Raw genomic sequence first — 18969 nt, 5'->3', positions numbered from 1 at the left:
TAAGAAATCCTGAGGAGGAATAAATAAGGTTGCTGAGGGCTGGCAAAGTCATCAGGGAGAAGCCTGAGTGATTTCTGTGGAGGGAAGATCAGCATGTGGGACTGAGGGGGCTGACTGCTAGCGAAGGGAGTCATTTGGAGCTAACTTGGGAGTCTGCAACAAGAGGAAAACCAAGCTGCAGCTTGGGAAGGGTACATGTCTTCCACAAGTCAGTTCAGCTTCTTTTCCTTACACACATGGGTAGGTTGAACAGGACAGGCCAAGCAGACTGAAAAACATATGCAATGACAAAAAATAATCTAAAAAGTGATATTTTCTTGATTTTTGTGTGTTCAGCTTGGCTGCCAGTTGCCACGCTGCTGGATTCCAACTGCAGCTCTTCATTGCTCAGACTGAATTGCTACATTCTGGTTTACATTTTTACTTTCTGTAAGCATATTACAATTTTAATTAAGCACTAGACCAGTGCTTTACCAGTTTTTTTGCGAGTTTTGCTTTTTATCTTGTTGATTACAAGTCTCTCAGGTCCTTAGTTTTGGCCTAAATTTAGACCAATTCTGGTGAAGCCCTGCAGGATAACTGCTAAAACTATTCCTTAAAAATTAGGAGTTCAGAGTTGATCAGTTGACAGTGGGAGCCTGCAGTGTGGCTGCTCTGCATCCTGGCAATCTTCTGATCTACAGATACTAGAGGCAGGTTAATGTTGATCTGCTGGTAAAACACAGCATGGAAAGACCTTGAGAAGATGCAGCAGCTCCTTGATCCAAAGCTCACTAAGAAACAACTAAACAAGTTGTTCCTTGTTGACCACCTGAGATGGTGAGGAAGGAGGGTTTTTAAGCAAAGGAATTATTCTCCTTCATGCAATTTCTGTAATGTGGCATGAGCAAAGGTAAAATGTTTAATAGTGTCCCCCATTTTTGGCTTTCTGGGAAGCACTTTGCAAGAGATGAATGAGGGTCCCTGCTTTACAAAGCACGTGGGCAGCTCCGACAAGGAAGCAACGCCACAGCTCATGCTTAGCCAGCTTCTCTGGGGATTTTGCTTTTTTTCTAAATTTCTGGGGAAATCCAAAGGCCCCACAACATCTACTTGTACATGACAGGTTTATCGCACATGTTAACATGAAAGACTAGGGTAAATCCAGCTATCAATGTGCAAAACCCTGGCCAGATCTGTCAACATCTGGGACCAGAAACATCTCTTAAATGCTGTTTTAAAATTATATCACAATAACAAATGTAGTGTTAATGAAATGCAGAGTCTGGTACCATCCAAAATTCAGTGGTATTTGCCATGGAGCCAAACTCCCAGGTTTAAGCTGCTGGTGCTAGAAAGTTTCCTGTAGCTAGGGAAAGAAATTCAACACAGAGAGAAGAGGAGATTATTCTTTTGTGTGTGACCCTGGCCAAAACTGCCCGTTAACCATGCCTAACTGTAGCTCTCCTTATGGTGCTACTCCCATCTGTAATGCACCTTCAGCTGTTTTTTCTGTCCCAAGGGGAAGCCAAGGTGGTGGCTGCCATGGATGGTAGGGGCATCGCCAGGAGCACAGCTGCCTCCTCCTCCAGTCACTGCAGACCCACCAACGCAGGTCTGTATGCTGGTTTTTGCAATACTCTGGAACAATGAACCAGTTCTCAAGCCATGGGTGACCAACTCCCCCGATGGCCCTTCACCACCAGTTAGGAAAGCACTTTTCTGAAAGGTCTGAAGTCATCCACTATTTAATCATTTGAGCTTTCCACTTCTCCCATCTCATCTTCTCTCCAATTAATTCAATGAGAGGAATTTCACCTGTTCATTGAGGAGCTGGGAAGACCTTGACCAAATAGGTCTTTCTTTCCTCCCTGCCCATCAGCCTCCAGCCTCCTTGCACACGCCTCAGGCCAAAGCCAAGGCCAGTGAAAACTCTTCCTTTCACTCGCTCACATTTGACTTTTGCAATAAAACCCACATCCAGATGACTGCTCAGGAAAACCACGTCTTCCACCAGGGCAAGCCCTGCCCCAGGCTACCTTGCCCAGCCCCATTTGGATCTCCAGAGAGGAACCAGCTCCTGTGCCTGTCCAGGCTCCTGCCTCCCAGCCAGCGCTGACAGCACGCACCGGCTGCATCCGAGCCAGTCCCATGCAGACCTCCCAGGGCTCATCTTCTGGAATCCTCCAACACTCATCTTCTGGAATTGTGGGGCTGTGGGGGAAGGGAGAGGGAAGAAAAGAGAGATGCAAGCCCCTTGAGCTACACAAAGCAGCTTGCTACCTAAAGGCATTCGACTGCCTCAGAAGGAAGACGTAAATTTAAGGAACCCACAGCCAAGAAGTTGTTTTGCTGAGTTCAAAGTCTCATTTTTATGCTTATGCAAAGCTGGAAATAACACTGGCCACACTTACAACCTGATAAGGGGAAAATTGTGTTGAATAACAGCTAGTGCAACTGAAGGGAAATTTGCTGCACAGAAAAACTTTATCAGAAAGCATCCTTCAGAAAAACAGATAAATACACACACTTCCACAGTGAAGCCAACCCCCTGCAATCTCCATGAAGGCTTGTGCAGCAACATACCTACAGATCCCCACCAGCTCATTACTGTCCCTTAGGTGGAGATGATCATTTCTGTAGGTCAGCCTCCGAAACAGCTGGTGTGAGCTTTCCCTAATCTGCTCCAGGGCAAACTCCACCAACAGCTGAGATTCCCTTCAGTGACAGGCAAAGCTGGACAGGCAGCAGGCTGCTATTTCTCTATAGAGGTTCACATAGCTTTACATATACTACCACTATTTTGGCTTCTCCCTCTGATCCTAAATCAAAGAATTGGGAGAATTAGGGAATATTGTTCTAAAATTGGGTGTTAAGAGCTGTGCATGACGCCATCTCTGAGCTGACCATATGGAAGAAAAACCCAGAGACCTCAATACTCCACAGAATAAGGTCCTAAATCTTTGATCCAGTCTTGAGTCCATTTGAAAGTGATAAAAGGGCTCCGAGGATGGAGCTGTGGCTCTAAAACTGGAGAATTGCTATGCTGAATGTGCTATTTTACCACCTTCTCCAGCTACAGCAGGGGCAGCTCTTCATTACAGCCCCCAGCCTGCTCCTGGCTGGTTGTCAGCATGCCCAGTGGAAATCCCTCCAAACTGCTGGTGCGTTTCAAATAAATGGGTCCAATTAGCAAAGCTTTGTGACTGCAGCTGAAACGGTGGGGAAGGATCATACCAGCAACCAAGCAGGCAGATGACAGCGGGACAAAGCTTCCAAAAGGTGATGATGAGCCGGTGGAAAGAAGTAACTGTGTCAGCTGGAAGAGAAATGTGAACAGAGCCTTACACTCCCTCGGGCAAGCAATTCCGCGGCGGGGCTGCAGGAGCAGCCCCCAGCCTCATGTTAGCACTTTATTTATAGCATTGCCTTTCTGTTCATAACCTTCCCAACTGTGAATTGGAATTTTTCTCCCCCCAGCATTATGGTGATGGTTTGGACCATGGAGATGTTTGGAAAGGGGCAATTTGGCATCAGGAGTCTAAAAAGCAGATACAGATGACATCCTAAATGTATCTTTTATGAGTTTTGAATGATTCCTTTAAATTAAGCTCAGAGTGTGTGACAGCTTCTGGTAGTGCCGCCAGTAAGGAAATAAAACGTAAAAATCAAGAGGTTCTTGAGCATGTGTAGTCTTATGATCGCATCCTCTTGACACCTTGCTTTCCCTCATGCCACTTCAAGCTGTGATGTACCAAGTGCTTCCCAAGGAAAGTGCTCCAATAATTTTCAATTGTCTCTTCACCACATACGCCCCCGAACCCCAACATACTTCCAAATTCAAGGCTTATAAAAAATTAAATGCTCCAATAATTCTAAATTGTGTCTGTTCAGTGTTACTGGAACCTGTCCATTCCTTCAGTTTGGGGATTTTTGTTTTGTTTGTGGGGGGGAGGAAGAAATGCTTCTATTAGTGCTTCAAATTGGAAGCCAGTCAAACAGCATCATAGCAGAATGATTCAGCAGCCTCTGAGCCGATTTGCAGTGTATCATAAAACAGGATTAGGAAAACAACAATGCCTGGAGGAGAAAGAACTCACACAAGAATCACGGCAGGAGAACAATACCAAAAAGGAGCAGAGGGAATAATCCTCACTTGGCTTCTGAGGAGCAGGTCGGATGACCTAATAGATGGCTTTCAATGCCCTTCATTCCCTGCTGTGTTGCAGGGTTCAGCTGCCCGGATCCAGCCGCCACAGCTTAATAAATGGCTCTGCATCGACTGAACCACATTAAGTGTTTCTATGTGCACGCCCACAGCCTGTTGTCATTTATCTGAGACCGTGGTCCCCCTCTGGCACAAGACCCAGATGCTATTTCACAGCAGGCAGGAGCTTATGCAGAACTAGTGGTGGAAGTTCATGACCATTTAGGACAGGAAGCAAAGGAAACAATCTGAGGCTGTTATAAACAAAAAAGTGGGTTTTTCTCGGTCTTACTCAAGAAGACACACACACACACAAGGCAGCACATTAAAGTAGCAGAGGTGTCAAGCTAAGCGTATTCCCTAGCACTGTCCTGAACAGGAATGAAATTAAACATGTATTTCATGATCTCCTGAATCAAAGCAACAGCGACCACCTATGGCCAATGCCAAGATGGAAGATGAAAGCATCATTTAAAATCTATTCTCTGTGAACCCGAAGATCCTATTGACAACCTTGTTGTAAATTAGGCCATACCTGTTACAACTGCGGCCTTGGAGCAACAGAGAAAGGCAGGGACTCTCTCAGGAGTTTTACTAGATCAGCAATGGTTGAATTACTTCTACGCAGAACATGAAATCACAGCTTCATGCAAGTGAGGAAAATCAGACAATTATATCACAATTCCAATAAAATAGCTATATCCAAAGTTTGGTAGAGAGACACAAAAACAGGGAGGAAAAAGAAAAATCTCCTATGCCATGGTCTCCTCTTGTAGACTGAAAAAAATGATAAAGTGCATCCTTGTTTAACTCACTGCAGGATGCCTGGAATTTTATAGAAACTGCTGCAACGTGTCACCCAGTGGGGAATAACTGAAACATGAGATAAGAAATCAGCCGTATCCTAACTTGCAGTGGCAGGTGCTGTAAAAGGAAATGCCCAATAAAGGCTTAATATATAGGAAGATGGCAAATAACTGCCTGGATTTCTGAAATAAGAAAGAGTAAACCAATTCTCTAATCGTGTCTAATCAAAGAACACCATCAGTTGCTAAAAACGTCTAGGACAAAATGGGTATCAGAGAGATGGTGGCATGCATATCTTCTTCATTAGTGTTTTGGGAATATTTTAGCCTGCAGAATTTAATTCCCTGTTATTACTTCTGAGCCTGGAGGTGAAAGTCATAAATCAGGACCACTCATAATATGCAATAATGGGGCAAAATACTCATAAGAAGAGTTACATGATGAAATTCTTTAGGATTGTGTGTAACACTTCCAGTCCTTGATGACAGCATTAACAATTCTTCTGTCAGTAACATCTATTCTTCCCTAATTCCTATACTGGGTTTTCATTCTTTTCTCCCAACATCTCCAAATTTTGCTGTCATATGGCATTCCTTCCACCCTTCCTCCCTGCTGCCCTAAATATATGTTTAAAACAAAATCATAGGAAAGCATTCCATGCTTAAGAAGATGGGCAGGTTTTAAATTACACTGTATTTACTTATAAGGGCTTTTAATACCAGAGGAGCTTTCCCAGGGAGTTTTGCTCTGATTTCAGGACCCCCATTGTTTTTATAGAGGGCTATTTGGTCCCGTTTAGAAGGTGGCTACATTTTGAGTAATAAAGACTGCAGTGCTATAAAATAAAATAACATTGTCCCCACCCTTCTTTTACCCTCCCATCTACTGAGTTAAAAAAAAAAAAAAAAGAAAAAAGATCCCACCCCATGTGTTAGAGCTTTGTTTTCTGAGTAACGAGATTAATCATGTTTCCTCTGCTTGAGGTCTCTCTCTTCTCTTCCTTTTCTTCTAGGTCCTCTGGATCCACACTGACATAGAAATATCCCATGATGGAGAAAATAATGCACACAGCAAAGAGGAGAACAGTGAACAAGACGAATTCAGCCCACTAGGAAAGAAAAAAGAACAGCAGGTCAGGAGACCCCAGGCTCTCAGTCCAGAGGATTTCTCTGCACTTCCAAGCACTTTTTAAAGAGCTGGGTGAATATTACTTTTTAGCTTCCGAGATCGCTCACAAGATAGAAACTTTCTCATCCTGTTTTCTGATAAACTCATGTACACATAATGTAATTATGAATGTGTGATATACCTTGAAACAAACCAGTTAGATTGGGCTAGTTTCATTAAATCTTTTCTTACAAATCTGTCCTGACTGGAACATACCTGCCTGGGCTTTTTGATCACAAGATGCCTTTGGGAGAGGCAGTTTCATGTTAGCCAGAAATGAGCCCCATTTCACACCTTCATCCCATCATCCTGGAAGTCTGATAGCCTGAATTAAACAACCTCTGCACCACAACCTCCCCATGTAAGCCTGACATCTTAGGGATGCCACAGGCAGCTGGTCCTGAAGGAGTCCCAAACTAGAGGCTTGAGGAGGCTGCCTGCCCACTGGGCTAGTTGGATGAAGGCAAGCTGCTTTCGGTAAGCAACTGCAACACGACTGGCATTGTGTCCAGGCTCCAGGCCCAAATACAGCCTGCTTGCCCAGAGCTGAGCTCCAGCAAGGTTATCGCAGTGCAGGTCACGATTATTTACTGCCACTGGGAGGCTTAGGGAGAGCCATTGCTCCAGAGGGCAACACTGCTGAGGGCAATGCAGAGCCCTGGCTGGGAGGCAGCTTGGTGCAGGCTGCCATCACTCCACTGCAGGAGCCTGGGGCTGTGCAGAGAAGCTGTGCCTCCAGGACACAGACATACAGAAGCACCATCCAGGCCTGTTTTAAAGTGTTACCTCTGTTTTAAGAGCCAAACCATACCTGTGCCATTGGTGCAGCCTGTGCAACAACGAGCACAAGGGTATTCCCAACAGCCACTGTGAGCAGCCAGCCTGCCTGCAGCACCGACTTCATGCTGGCCGGAGACTGAAAAGAGAAGGGCCTGGTCAGTGGGTATCACGCTGTGGCCTTCTGCCCTAGTTCACCCTGTGATGTCCTGCCCGGTGTAGGTGCCACTAGGCTCAGCCTAGGAGGAGATGGCGGAATGTCCTCTGCGCAGAGTCTCCTCTGTGGTTAATTTCAACAGCTGCATACAAGTAGCTTTCAAAACATGTCCTCCAGGAGGACACATGAAGAAAGAGGAGATGTTGTTGTTGCAGAGCTGGATCCTGATCATCCCCAACCTGCATCATCTGAAATTGTACGATCAGGAAGTTCAGGAAGCCACACAACAAGCCCTGCAGCTTGGAATCTGGTGCCATGCAGTTGTACACCTTTGGAAAAGAGACTGGATCTTGAAGTTAAACTTCCTGCTGATGACAAATTTTCCACATCCCATGACAGATCGTCCCACTGTATTAATCGCCCTCATTAATAAACATCTGCACTTTACTCCAAGGATAAATTTAAGTAGCTTCAGCTTTTTGATCTTGTAATGTCTCAGTCATCTCTTCTCATAAACCTTCTCCCCAGACAACAATCAAATCATCCCTTGCACACTCGTTACCCCTTGCTCCCTTGTTACAGACTCATGTAGGCTTAGACCCCTTCAGTCTCTCAGCTTAAAGCAGGTTCCAAGCCCCCATGCCACCCTATAGTCTTTGAGATACCTTTGCCTTTTTATCCCTGGAAAATACGTACCACAAAATATTTCACTGGGAGAAAACCCTGATATTACACTATTCAGAGCTTTCACATTAAAATAAACTTCTATTCAGTTCTGTTCTATGTTCTCAGCTTTACCAGAAAAGGAGTTTCCTGAGTATAATTGAGAACAGGTATCTTCAGAGTATGAATTAATTTAGCTTGAGGGCACCCAGCAAACTGTTATAATTCCACTTTTAGCTGAACCACAGATAACATTATCAGTAATGCATCATGCCAAAGGACATATTACAAGTCAATGGCTGATGCAGGAATAAACCCTGAAGTCTAATTGTAAGCCTAATCTGAAGTCTAATCTTTAAGTGGAGTACCTGAGAATAGGAGAAGGCCAGACCTGTAATGGAGAACATCACCTCCCCAGCAGATATTAATAAGTATTGTGGTAACTGCCAAGCCATATGGACATTGTTGGCTTTGATGTCTTCTGACTTCCATGTCTTAACAGCACCTCCAGAAACCTAGCAGGAAAATAAAGGCACATTGATTAGCTACTCAAAGATCAGATCCTTCTTAGCCTGGACTCCAACAGCAACTTTACCAAAATGAAGTTTTAAGTAAAGGTGGAAGCAAAGCTCTGCCCTGGAATTAAACTCTGGGTCTGACCCCTGCCATTTCCAAGCCTGTTGGGAACAGGCTGACTCCTACTGCACAGGGCAGAGGTGGCAGGCTGTAAGCATCCTAGCTCATTCATGTGCTGCAAGAGTTGCATGAGTTATTGCAAACCAACAAGTTGCCTTCTGTAGTGGGGTTGGGAAAAGCCTGTGTGGTACTTGTGCAGAGCCTGTGACCTGCTGCTGTCCCCAGGGCCAGAAGAGGATGAGAGGATAAATGCTCATTGCAGCCATGTGACCACTGCTCCCATTTCATCGGCACTGTACAGCTGCCCTACTATAATGGTGACACCCACACAAATCCAGTTCAGAAATACCAAGAGCAGCAGAGACTGCCCCATATCAGATGTATTCAGATAGTTATGGTAGCTGTATTCCTAATTCTTTTTGTTTGCTTTCCCAGGTGTAATTAATACTGCCTCTGAGGCACAGAGGCTCAGAGGCAGAGAGAGATTTGACTAGTAGTCAGGAAAACACTAGGCTGAAATGACTTCAGGCAGAAAACCCCGTGTTTAAGGAGAGTACTTGGGAAAATACAAGGGATGTTTACGAGGTGTACTTAATCACCATGCAGGGAGGCAAATCAAGAGACTGTATTTTAGCAGGCTAAAAGGGGTGAGAGGAGAGCTGTGCATTGCTCTTTAGCCCATAAAGAAATGTCACAAGCACCATACTATAACTGCGCACTGAGGAAGGGAAGGCTGGGTAGAAGGCAGCATCCCCATGATTTAAGTATCACAGTTCAGCCACATTAGCAGACTGATATATTGCATTCTTGGTTCTTCTATATAGCACTCCTGGCAGAGGATCAGGGCTCAGTACAAATCACTGCAATAATTAAAAATTATCTTGGCCTGGAACTAACTCTCTACAGAAGGAGGAAACCACAGGGAGAGAGATGGAAAAACAGAGGGTCAAAAAGATTAAAGAACTAGCACAGGGTCCAGAAGGGCTGAGGGGCCTGAGGCACAGAGCCACCCCTGAGCAGCCATAGCTACAGCAGGGACTTTTGTAGATGGGACCACAAACTGGAATCCTTGCCCACAGTGACGTGGGACACACCTACCTCAACCAGCCCTGACTCAGTTGCGTTACCAGAGGCTCTGGGGCAATATTCTTAGTGTAATATTCTTCACGCAACTTCTCTACTTGGTTTCTCATCTGGTGAAAGAGGCTTGCAGCCATGGAGGAAGGGTCTGGCCAACATCACTTCAAGTGCGTATGTGTTTTATGTACATAAATCTCTGCACTCACAGATGGCAGCATCTGCCTGTTCCCTCCAGGACTGTGCATCCTACTCCAGCTACTGGAGTTAAAAAAAAAAGCCAGGTGCTTTGCAGCTATATTTTTTCCCCCTACGTATTTAGACTCTGCACACATGAACACCTCCCATTAATTGCCCAACAGGGAGATGTTACTGCCAGGGAGTAGCTGACAGCACTTTGCTCTGCTCATCACAACACGGTGATGTCAAAGTCTCAGAGGACAGCTTAGCAGTGTGTCCTGTCAGACCTGGTTTGTCTGTGTGCCTGTGCAGTGGAAAGGTTAAAATGGGAACTAAGCTGATCACGTTCATCTCCGTGGCTCCTGCCAGCTGGAGCAGGGTTGCAGCAGCGTGCCTAAGAGGCTGGCAGGCAGGGAAAGGAATCCACCCTCTCAGCAATGCTCGTGCCCCATCAGGGCTAGGTTGTTCAGAAAACCATGCCTTGACTTTACACTAGGCTCCAAATGAGCTGTACAGTGAGAGGAGGAAAAACAGATGCACAATCTCACCAACCTCCTCCCTCAACACTTTGTCCCTCTTCCTCCCATGCATAATCCGTAAGTCTTGGAAGATCAGCCTTTAGATCAGTAAGTTAAATGTGAGGATACAGCAGATGATTGTTTCTGCAGAGTTTTTCAGGTGTGAGGTACCACCAGGTACAGTATTTTAAAGACCACAAGCAGAGTCAGCTCTTGGCAGACTGTAATAGCTCTTTGCAGTGCACTGGGTCAACGTTAACTGAACAAGGATGGCATGAGACCAGCACAAACCACGCGTCACATGATTTTCCATGAAGGATTTCCATTAAGGAAAAGATCTTACTTCTTGTTTAACCCATGAGATCTGACAAGATCACAGTAAGGTGGAATGAGTACCCACCCACCTTGCTTATGTAGGTGCCAAAATGTTTTACTAGCCCTTGTATAATGGATTGCCTTCAGATGGCTACTGCCCAGGTCTTGCAGGGTGGAAAAAGCAAGTGAGAGCCACAAACATAAGAACAAAAGCACTGCCAGAGACTAGAACAGAAGGAGCTTATCACCGTCACAGGGACACTTACGTTAGTTATCACAACGGTGTATGATGCGCCAAAGTCGAGCAGCCCTAGCTCCAGGGTGAATTCTCCCGTTTCAGTTAGACATTTTCCATTATTATATCTAGATACAATGATGAAGTAGAGTATTTCCCAGTTAGTCCCACAGAGAAAGAGCACAGAGCAGAGCTATCAAACATGCCCCTACAATGGAGTAGGGAGGATGTATGATGTAAAGCTGCAGTAATGTTTATGTCAGATGATCACTAGAGTTCTTGCCATCTTTTCCTTCCAGAAACACTTAGGCACTGACTGGAGTTCAGCTAATAACCTGGGCTATTGCTAACATTTTTAAATGGTTTCTGCTTCTTCCTAGGACTGATTTCCCCCCCACCTCCCCCCACCTCAGGTTTATTTTCCTTCCAAACTTTTCTCCACTCCTTCAGGAACTGTGGGCCAGACAAGTTAGCCAGGCTCAAGCAGCCTTCAGGAAATCAGAGATATGCACCCACAAGCCACTTTGTTTTCTTTCAGTAGAGCAAATTAGCTTTCATATTTGTTCTTCTGATTTTAGATGTGAGAGATGGCACAGAGGCTCAGCAGCATTGCCACAATGGCTGCTGCATCCTACTAAATTGCAGCAATAAATATTTTGGATGGAGCTGATGCAGAGGAAAGCCATAAAGCTTGTTTTGAAACATTGCAAACGCCAGAAATACCCTACAAGAGCCAACTCCAATGCTGCCAAACCAAGGCCATATGGAGCCCCTGTCTAACAAGCCCAGCCTGCAAAGCCATGAAATGTTACTTGATGTTACCAGCCCACATACCAATGCTTTGTAGCATGGAATATGAATTGGCCTTTCCCTGAGAGCACCCTAACACTAAGAGCTTGGGCCTGAGAGAATATCAAAATAGAGCAGGCATCAAATGGCAGAGAGGACTTCACCATGTCCCACCTTATTCTGCTAACAGATACACAGGAATGGCCAGTCTCTTCCCTCCAGGCCCCCGCATAATGTGAATAAAAGCTCAGAGAAAGTTAAGTGCTGTATCTGGACTTCTCAAAAGGCTTTTTGGGTTTCCAAAATTTCCCTGACCTGATTCTGAGAAAACTCAGATTATGGCCTAAATTAGGATGTCATTATACTCATGTCATGGGAATAAAGTTTCCAAGCTTTGTCCCTACTGATTTTATCTTACCAAAGCAATAACAGCCACGGGAAGGGAGCTATCCCAGACACTGTTTGGAGGCTGAATCTATTCAACTGCATATTACACACAGAGATACTGATTTGCTGTCCTTTGGCTTGGACACTTTGCAGACTAAATGCCTGGTGCTTCTGCACACACACCAGTGGCCTGGAGCACCTGCTTGGCACAGAGCTGATAATTCTGCTTTTTTACAAACATCTGCCCCCACAAACAAATGCCAAGACAGTAGCAATGAAGGTTTTGCTATTGGCCCGAGAAAAGCCCCATTGTATCCAAGGAAAGGCCTCAGCAAGGACCTTTAGCACAGCAAGGGAAACTTACTTGTCCCTCTTTAGCAGCGAGTACTCAGAAGCGCTGTAGTTTTTCTGAACAGCAATGAACCATTTGCTGTCAATGGTGAGGTTGACATCTTGGCTCAAACCATTAATGAATCTGCAAAGAAGGCATATTTCATTGGGTTGCCAGGCAGGGCAGGAGAAGCAAAATATCAGACACTTTAGAAGAAGTGCACTCTCTCTCCCAAAGCATTCTGTAAGTCCATAAGGTTATGACAGCCTCTCAGGCAACCTACCAAAATATTCGCCTGATTCATTGCCCAGTTTTTCAATATAAGATTAGTTTTCCCTGCTGTGTAATTTTACCCTCTTACTCTCTCTTCTGTGAAAAGTGACCCTCCCTTTTTGTGGGTTAGGACTTCCAGGCAATCTCTTCTCAGGCACCTTCAAAGATTGTTCTGTGGCTGTTTGAGAGGATGGAGCCCCAGCCCAGCCCAGGAAACTATAAAGTTGGGTGTCATGATGAGCATGTGCACCATGCTGGCATACTTTCCAAGGAGTTTCTACCAGTGGAAAAGAGTTTTCTAGCAAAGTAAGATATTTTCATCAAAACCAAGACTTTCATGGGAATGTTCAGGTTTGGGTTGTTTTTTTTTTTTTTCACCCAGTGTTTATATGCTTTTTCATACACGAAAGACAGTTTCCTTTTGACAACTCAAAAATTATTAGCAAAACCAAATACTTTTCATTTGATCTGACTATGTTTTAAAATATTTTGGCTTTCAGTTCTTAAAATGGGGGTGAAATCCCTGAAGATGGTCAACTGCTTAACAAAAGCAACTTTTTAGTGGAAAAATAGTTTCTTCCTAGTGAAACCTCTTCACAAATTGTTGAAGGGAAAGTTTGGGGATTTTGTCAAAAATGTTCACAGGAAAATATAAAACATTCCTGACTGCAGGTATTAATCAAGTCTCCAAAGTGGTGTTTAGTCAGTAGAAGCTTTTCACAAGCACAGGGCTATGAAGAGATACTGCTCTCCTGCTCTGTCAACACAGGCTTTCAGATAAGGGAGTTGGACATTGTTTTATACTATCTAAAGTTTTTGAGGGTTTTTTTTATTTGGTTGGTTTTGTGGTTTGTTTTGTTTTGTTTTTTTTAAATTGCAGTTTGCCCAAATCGTCCAGAAAATCCAGCTGGCATCCTCTCTTTTTTTGCAAATCTGCTTCTTCTGCATCTCAGCAGCCTTGCATAGGTCTGGTGATGTGGTGCTGGAGGTAACTGTGACCTCAGTGAGATGGCATCTTGGCACAGACCAGCACAGGACTGTTCATGGACTAACTCAAATTAGGAAAGTAGACTAGCTGCTTAAGCAGAGCCCAATGCCCAGCTGAATTGTTTACGAGGATGTAAAATTGTTGCTGTATCCAATTTAGTAGGCATTTGTGCATGAGTTTGGGTGAGAGAAATGAACGCCATGGCTTGGCCAGTTTGCAGAGGACAAATGGCAACGGCTCTTTTCCAGATCACTTCTTCCCTTTCTTTCCCAAAGAGGCGGGACACAGTGAGATGAATTTACCACTCTTCCAAGGGAGGAGATCTTTTATGTTGCCATCTCAGCCCAGACTATCCTAGGCAGTAAGCAGCAATAATGCTCAGCTCTGCATGGCAAGTGTGGGAGGTGACACACTGTCAAGCCTCCACAGCTGACACCTGAGTCTCGCATGAGAAGTGTGGACTAGATTCCAACCTGAGAACATCTGGGTTATGTTACATACAGCTTGCATTAGACAAAAGTAGTTTCCCTCACCCCACCACCTCCAAATCCTCAAAAAAAGCCATTCCTACCGAACAGCTGCCAAACCGTTTTCTGGCTTTGCTTCCAAGTCTGTAATCTAAAGAGGGGAAGAAAAAAAAATCAAACATATTTATTAATGCTGCCTTATAACAACGTGTAGCAGAGAATACTAGTGTCTGTGGAGTTACACACATGTTGCAAAGCCCATGGAAATCAACTGGACTCTCACATAAGCTTTACATCAGGCCACAGAAGCGAAGTCCTGGTACAGTGAAGCCAATGGCAAAATTTCAGCTCCACCAAGGGCTTAAGATGAGATCATACCTTTTTTTCCTCATCTCCTGCGTAACAAAGGCTACAGAGTTTCAGCCAGTCACCCTTCTACTGAGGCATGTAACACCCTCCAAAAAAGTATTTGTCTTGATCTGAAGATAGCAAGAGAGCATTATCCACATTAGCCTCTTTCAATGATCAGTTACAGTTAAACATGAGTGCCTTACTCCTACAAAACCTGCAACTGCCTAACTTTCAGACCTTGATTCTTGGCATACCCATAGACTTCACAGAAGCCTAAAGCCAAGAGGAACCGCTAGGTTACTATTCCGAACATCATGTATCACTCATTTTCCCTGACCCTCAATACTCAAGCGATTAAACTGTTGTATGGTGCAGGCAGAGAGCAGGAGAGACCAAGATGCACTGAGCTTGTTTGCGCTCACAGTCTCTGCAGACACATCCCTGAAATGGCCACCTGGGTGGGCACACTGGGGAGTGAGAGTGCCTCTCCTGGAGATCACAGCTAGAGCATCAGCTCAATAGTTAACATGATCTACATTCATTCGAGGAGAGCCTATTTGGTGTACAATGCTGAAAAAAGACAGTAGAGACACAACCCTGCCCTGAAGATTGTATGTCACACAAAAAGAATACAGAGCAAGATTCTTGGCTGGTAGAAATCCACAGTTGTATCATGTCCACTTTAGCTGGCAGGGCAATTTCAATTTGCGCTACCTGCAGACAGAACCCAGGCAAGCCAAGAGGGACTGAATCTACCTCCAGAAACTGGCTTTCTCTTAAAATCTTCTAGCCCTTTCTCCACACTTTCTTCCTGATGTTAAACCCCAAGCTTCTGAGACCAAGGATCCAGAATTTCAGTATACCTATAAAATGTCTATTATACTTCAGTGTGATATGCTGGCCCACAAATAATGTATACCCTAAATAATAAATAGCCACAGTGAATAATAAATGTCAGAGCAATAAATAATAAACACCGTAATTTTTTTCCATGGGAGACACATGGGGATTAACACTCCAGTTCGTTGCAGACAGGCCAGCCAAATTATTACTCGCTTTCATCGATGATCCCCAGAGCTCTCAAATTCATTTCCTGCCTACTCAACAGCCCACAAAGGAGAAGAAACCAATTTCAGATTGGATCCTTCCAGGAAAGAACCCCCACCTGAGTGCAGGGGCCAAGCCCAGCAGTGAGGGAGGCTGGCGTGGGCCATGGCTACTCCAGAGCAAGCCCTGCAACACAGCGGTGATGCTGGCATTGCCTTCCTTGTGTTGCAATGCTGGAAAAGTGAGTATCATTTACCACACTGTCTTCCACACCTCCCTTATCTACAGCTGTGAATGACAGGTCAATAGCATCACCCAACAGCACAGCTGTTCTCCAGCACATGGGAGCCTGCCTGTGCCAGGGTGGGCATTAATTTAAGCACAGGCTAGATAGCTAGGGCAGCACAGAGATTGCTTTGCTCCAGCCTGTCGCAGGCTTTCACTTCTTAAGGACTGTATGAAAATCACTGTACGAGTATCCATTTCTTAAGGTAACAGCACACAGTCATCAGGGTCACAGGGAAACTTAACAACATTGTGTGATAATGACCCCCAGGCTATAAACCATAAAGCAGCAAAAAAACCCCAATGTTCGGGAAAAATAAATTCTTAAAACTCCTCATTTTTAAAAACAGTTATGTGATTTCTACTATACAATATTGAGTGCTTGGTGTGGCAACCCTGCAAGGTAGGAGGCTGAGGAACTGCAAAGAGAATTGATATTTTAGCATGAGGACAGATTCTGATGGCATTTACACACCTGCGACAATGTGCAATAACACCATTCATTTCAAGAGAGCTTCTTCGGATACAGCTACATGTAAAAGATATCAGAATCTGGCCCTATACATCCCACATGTGCCTCTCTGTTTGTTGCAGCAATACACAAAAGTCCAAACGCAGCCAGCTCTGCTGCAGAGCCTGAAATGAGCTTAATCATTTATTCTGTTCAGCAAAACAAATGGGCCTTCTGTGCATTTTCACTAAACACTTGCAATAACTAAACCTGGAATCATTCCTCTGATGCTTTTATTCCATGCCCAGCTCTAGAGCCTCTTTAACATCTTTGCTTTATAGAACCATCTTTGGGGGAAAATCTCTGGCTCTCTGTTTCCTCAGCTTTCTCAAGCTCTGCTGCCTAGAAGGCATGACTCTGTTCTCCCACTGCAGCATTCACTGGATTAAAGTGTGCCCAGAAACTCTCAGATGCCATAACGCCTTTATTAATCAACCAGCAGAAATGCATACCGATCCAGTGCCGCTAGCTAAGAAGTCAGGTTTAGAGCATCTGAGAGCAATCAGAAAGACATTGCAACTGAGCAAATGAATTAATGAGCCTATTACCCCACTGTATCATCACAGCCATTGAATTAATACTGTATTTACACTTCACTCCCACACTCACTAAGTGGCTTGATAGGCTTTCTTCTGCCTCAAAAACAATTAAGCTGTATACTGATTTTTGCTTCACGGTGTAGTTAAAAGCAAGAGACAATCCTTGATGTTGCAGGGTGAAGTGAAGGCTCTGTTGCTCTCCATTCAATATTAATTTTGAGTACTCAGCTGGATTCTGTGGAAAAAACAAACTTGGTTACACTTTCTTCGGATGAGAAAGGATCTGGCTCTTCCCACCATGTGCAACCCTATCCTCTCTTCAAGGGAGCCTGTAAAGAGAGGTTAACAGTCAGAACTGTCTTCTACAGCAAACTGTCTTCTACAGTTGACCTATAGGCTTTGGGCTGGTCCAGCCAGAGCTTGGAGTACCTTCCCTTGCTGGATGCAGCCCAAAGGTCAGGGAACACCTTCTGCCTACACAGCTACCTTTTCCCCTGGCCCTGCTCTGCCCCGATGGGGCCACATCTAAAACATGGCAGGCTGCTGGTGGCCAGTGGACTTCTGGGCTGAGTCCCAAACTAGCCTGACCTGTAAAGTAATCTGGAAGCTGAAATAGGAAACAACCCAGTGCCTGTGCCCAGTTAACTGCCTTCCCATTTCTTTCCTCCTTTGCAGGTAAATACTCTTCAGATGCCATCCAGATCCCAGCAGCAATACCTGGGGTCTGAGCACTGAGAGATGTGAGTTGAATGTCTCTACATGCTCATCTCAGGACAATTATCCTTTATTCACAATTACAGGTGAATGTAGTCAGCCATTTCCTCCTTTGCCATGGAAATATGTCTCCAAACTTTCCATTTCTGTCTCATCAATGGAGATAATATGCTCCTTTTTTAAAGCTATTCCCATGCACTTCTAAGGCAGTGGAGGAGAACAAGCTCTAGAATCTGTGGGCTTTATTAGAAAATCCCTGAAAAAAAGCCCACCCTTTCTTCAATGGGACACAAGTCAGGCCTTCCAGCCCCACATATATGCTTACCTGAAAAGCCTCCACGGGCTGCTGAAATAGGTCTTGGTCTTGGACTGTCACTTGAACAGGGTTCTTTGCCAAATTCAGGACCCGAATTAAACTTTCTTCTGGGACAAGCTGAGGCATATCGGTTTCCTAATGAAAGTAAAAGGCTTTAAGTGCCATCTGTATGCTTTATTAGCACTTTAATATCTCTTCATTTTTAGCCATAATAGTCTTCCTCTCTGTAATGACGCTTTTCTATCCCTTCCTCATCAGAAGTTGCACTGAGAGAAAACTGAACATAAATCTTATTTAGGGAGGTTTCCTAATAGTAGCCCAATAGCCAACCTATCATTCCTCCCAAAAACTGCTCTTCACACTGCTAAGCGTACAGTCTACACAGCTGCTGGGTAGGTAGAACAATGTCACTGCTTTCATTATACAGCTCCCTAGTGCCTGGATTTAACTAACTGCCATCAGAATGGAAAAAATTGTGCTTAGCTTTCAAAAGCAGTGACCAGAATAATTATTTCCCACTACGGTCAGTGACTGGGAAAAGAATTAGGCCAGAAACTAAGCAGTTTTGAAAATCCCAGTCCAGCTCCATGTCTGTAATCGGTGTTTTTGCATCACTTGACACCATGCTATCTAACAGCCGACTGTATAGATCTTATTCCCTGTTTTCTGAGAAAGGGAAGACGATGTCTCCAGCACAGTGGTATCTCTTTCTGTCAGGAATCATTTCCTAGAAAGAGTACCTCAATCAGTGTCAGCTTTGTACTACCTGCAGATCTGAAATGAATTTTTAAAAAAAAAAAACTTCTCTTTTTTTCTCACTTTATTTTCAAGTAGCTGCCAGCAATACTTCAGAGCTATTAATTTTTTTCTATCTCATCCTGTAATTTGGGTATTGCAGGCAGGGCAGTTTGAACCTAACTCGGTGGGGAGACACACCGTCAGAGAAGATAGGGCGACACTGATTTCCCTGTACCCATACGCTGCTCTGGACCAACAGGCCTGTTAATGTTATCCAGCAAATTCCATTACTGTGGCTGTTCACCTGTGCAACCCACAGCCCAGCCAAGGTGGGCCATCCTATCCTCCTCTTTACTAGAGCTTTTAGTGGTCTTCAGGGTAAAATTTCCATGCACAGGCAGGGGGGAACTTCTAACTCACCTTGCCTCTGCCCAGAGGAGTCACCCACAGCCAGAGCAGACTTTTAGTGCTCGGCCAGAGCTGCTGGTGGTGGCAATGAGAGCATTTCTTTGCTC

General features: G+C 44.6%; 1 protein-coding gene across 3 annotated transcripts in view; it reads right to left on the bottom strand.

Moving 5' to 3' along the window:
* Positions 1 to 4763: 4763 nt before the first annotated feature.
* Positions 4764 to 18969, bottom strand: part of SLC15A2 (solute carrier family 15 member 2) — a 55646-nt gene continuing 41440 nt past the window's right edge. For all 3 annotated transcript variants that reach the window (XM_076342966.1, XM_076342967.1, XM_076342965.1), the window contains 8 exons: positions 17726 to 17851; positions 16757 to 16921; positions 14058 to 14104; positions 12259 to 12369; positions 10750 to 10846; positions 8126 to 8272; positions 6972 to 7076; positions 4764 to 6101 (listed from right to left, as the gene is read on the bottom strand). In XM_076342966.1, the coding sequence (XP_076199081.1) occupies positions 5925 to 6101; positions 6972 to 7076; positions 8126 to 8272; positions 10750 to 10846; positions 12259 to 12369; positions 14058 to 14104; positions 16757 to 16921; positions 17726 to 17851 (975 nt within the window). In that variant the 3' untranslated portion in view covers positions 4764 to 5924. The remainder of the gene's footprint in view (positions 6102 to 6971; positions 7077 to 8125; positions 8273 to 10749; positions 10847 to 12258; positions 12370 to 14057; positions 14105 to 16756; positions 16922 to 17725; positions 17852 to 18969) is intronic.

This window comes from Aptenodytes patagonicus, chromosome 6 (assembly GCF_965638725.1).
Source record: "Aptenodytes patagonicus chromosome 6, bAptPat1.pri.cur, whole genome shotgun sequence".
Classification (NCBI taxonomy): domain Eukaryota; kingdom Metazoa; phylum Chordata; class Aves; order Sphenisciformes; family Spheniscidae; genus Aptenodytes; species Aptenodytes patagonicus.
Note: the sequence above shows the minus strand (reverse complement) of the source record. Positions and strands in the feature narration are given on the sequence as shown.